Genomic DNA, 3,198 nt, shown 5'->3' with positions numbered 1-3,198 from the left:
TGCTGAGTGTTACCATTTGATCAACACCTTCTTTCAAACCGCCTCCTCAAACATTACGAACTACCTACAATTACATTGCTAAAAAGCCATGCCCTTGAATTCCTGAGAAGTTAGGAGGGTAGCTTCTCATTCCTTTGACACTCCCCACAGAGAAGATCTATGGTAAGGTACTGAGACACTTTGATTTAGGAGACAATGAACCAAAGGCATCATGAAGACTGCAGTCTGGTTCGGGGAGCAGTCTCAACAGACACAGTTGATTTAAGCAGCTATAAAACAGAGGATGCTCTCTCCAGACTTAAGTCATTTAATTATTATTTGTCTCAATCCCCATATATCCCAACATATTTCATATCTTTACATCACCAAGACTTACAAAAAGAAAAGTATGCCAATCCCCTTATCACCACTCTACTTTGGTGCTGTGGTAAAACGTATATAACATTGTATTTACTTTACAGTAGTAACAGGGCCAGGATAATATGATAAAGCACATGAGACAGAGAGAAACAAAGAACATTTAAAATACATGTGACGGAGTTGTCAAGAAATTGCACAAAATATAGAGAAAGTCCTACACAGCTGACAGAAAAAAAGAGAAAGAAAGAAAGAAAGAAAGAAAGAAAGAAAGAAAGAAAGAAAGGGAGAGAGGGAGGGAGGGAGGGAGGGAGGGAGGGAGGGAGGAAGGAAGGAAGGAAGGAAGGAAGGAAGGAAGGAAGGAAGGAAGGGACAAAATGAGCATCTCTCCCTTGGTACTCTGATTATCCTAGACCTGCACCCATAGCTTCCTCCCACAATATTCCTCCCTTAGGAAACACATTTTCAGAAAGGGATTATAGGCAAATTAATGGAGCTAGAGCATCCTACAAAAATATATATGTTTCAATTGTCCACTTCCTCCCTCTTCCCAAGGATATGCTTCCACAGTACAATAGTGGAATCATCAGAAACTGAGGAATGAGAATCTAGTGGGCAGAGAATGGGTTTCAGTTTTCTCTGCCTTGTCTTCTTCTATGGCCTGATTGGGCTTTGTATATACTATTTGATTTTGAAAAGATGATAATGATAAGAGAGGAACTAGGGTTTTTCAGGTTAGTGAATACTCTGGTGATGATGTTTCCACCCAAAACTGATGTACAGAGATTTAATCCTTGACCAGTGGACAGCACCAATTCATTTGATCCTGAATGGCCTCTTTGACTTTATCATTTCTGAGGGTGAAGATGAAAGGGTTTAGGAGAGGGGTTAACACAGAAATCAACAGGGAAACTATCTTATTGTACTCTGCTGCCTGTGTTTGCTTGGGTTTTACATAGAGGAACAAGCAGCTGCCATAGCCTATAACAACAAAGGTGAAGTGAGAGGCACAAGTAGAGAAGGCTTTCCTCCGGCCCGAGGCTGTGGGGATCTTGAGGATGGTAGAGATGATGTAAGTGTAGGAGACAATTGTTGGAGCCAGAGAGCCAATGATAATGACAACAGCCATTAAGAAAAGAACAAATTCTGTGAAAAGAGTGTCATCACAGGATAATTTCAGCAGTTGCCCTCGGTCACAGAAAAAATGGTCTAACTGATTTGACTTGCAGAAGGTAAACTGAAATGTGGCATAGACGGGCCATATTTCAGAAAGGAACCCAAACATCCATGATACAATGACCACGCAGATGCAGGTGCGGCTGTTCATAATGATGTTGTACCTCAGAGGGTTACAGACAGCCACGTAACGGTCCACAGCCATCGCTCCCAGTAATGCAAACTCTGTGGTCCCCACAGCAAGGTAAAGGAAGAGCTGGGTGACACATGCAGCCAGAGATATTGTCTGCATCCCAGGGAGCAGCAACCCCCAAAGCATCACGGGCACAATAATAGTTGTAACGAAGATCTCCAAGGCAGAGAGATGACCAAGGAAGAAATACATGGGAGACCGCAGACGTTTATCAACACACACAATCACAATGATGACTGTGTTTCCTATTAAGGTCACTAAATAGAACAAAAAGAATATAGCAAAAAGAAAGTGATGTAGTTCTTGGGACCCAGGGAAGCCTAGAAGGCAGAACTCAGTGGCACTAGACAGATTGCTCATCATTTAGTCCTTGTTTCTGCTCCTTGTAAAACCTAGAGATCAAAGGCTGGTAACACGGCTCCACAGCATCCTGCTCTCAAAAGAGAAGGAAGACAGGTTAGGTTGACAAACTATTTCCTACCTGAAGATCAGGTGACACATTCCTACTGCTCACGCTCTGCACAAGGCCAGACCTGAATGTGGGCACATGTAATCTACCACGAGACTACCTGTCTCGAAGGGCAAAGACTTTTTCACCACTACTGGGGATAAGAAAACTTTTCCTGTCTTTTTACACCACTGGATGTGCCTTCTCTCAGGGGACAGAGGATAAGACTGTTTGAACTGGCCAGTTTTGAATATGAGTTGATCAGCCTCTCAATCCTGGGATTGTCCACTTCTTTTTATATTAGCTGTAGCATGATGATATAATGGTGTTCTCAGTGATGTTCAAAACATGGAACGCTGAACCCTATGCCTCATCCTTACTGGTACTGTCTAGACCCCTCTTCAGGTAGTAGAAAAGCAGCACAGGGTTTTTGACCAAAATCTCTGCTATCCCCAGATTAAAAACCTCCATTTTACGGAGCAACAACATCTACAAATGAGAACTCTGGAGTTTGAGATAATCTCCCAGGGCAGAATCATTCTTCTCTAACTCCATGTCCCCTGCAAAGGGTCGGGAGGGAGGGAAAGTGGCACCTGGCACTGACAACAAACGATCTGAGGTCAGTATCCCCTTAGGGTGTCTGAATTTCTGCCTCTCACCTTATCCATCCCGTTACTCAAATGTCATCTCCTCAGAGGACTCTTGCCAGTTACCCTACCTCAATTAGGAATGATTTCCTCCTTCTTGGGCTTTAGCATTTCTTCATTGTACTTATTATGACCTGATACGATATGTGTACTTACTTCGTTCCTTCATGTAACATGAAGCAAATGCAGCAGTGACTACAACAAACAAAAATCCCTGCCCTGTGGTGCTTGTGTTCAAGGGGAGGGTGGGTGCTAGACCATATACAAGACAAGTAACTAAAATTATGGTGTTAGTTTACTAATCATGCTGAGGCAAATATAAAGCAAGGCAGATGGACAGGAAATGTAATTATATTTATTCATTGTTCATCTGTGAC

At 42.7% G+C, this 3,198-nt stretch overlaps 1 protein-coding gene across 1 annotated transcript; it reads right to left on the bottom strand.

Annotated features, from left to right (window-relative positions):
* Positions 1 to 1,144: 1,144 nt before the first annotated feature.
* On the bottom strand, positions 1,145 to 2,224 carry LOC123788844 (olfactory receptor 9A4-like). Its single transcript, XM_045792457.2, has one exon. The coding sequence runs from the start codon at positions 2,087 to 2,089 to the stop codon at positions 1,145 to 1,147; it is 945 nt and encodes a 314-aa protein (XP_045648413.2). The 5' UTR covers positions 2,090 to 2,224.
* Between the last annotated feature and the right edge of the window lie 974 nt (positions 2,225 to 3,198).

Source organism: Ursus americanus, chromosome 3 (genome assembly GCF_024610735.1).
Source record: "Ursus americanus isolate L20-20 chromosome 3, mUrsAme1.1.p, whole genome shotgun sequence".
NCBI classification, from domain to species: Eukaryota; Metazoa; Chordata; class Mammalia; order Carnivora; family Ursidae; genus Ursus; species Ursus americanus.
This window is presented reverse-complemented; position numbering and strand designations above follow the sequence as displayed.

What these genes read in the sequence shown, in the direction of transcription:
- LOC123788844 (XM_045792457.2), bottom strand. Translation starts at nt 2,089, where the DNA reads ATGATGAGCAATCTGTCTAGTGCCACTGAGTTCTGCCTTCTAGGCTTC.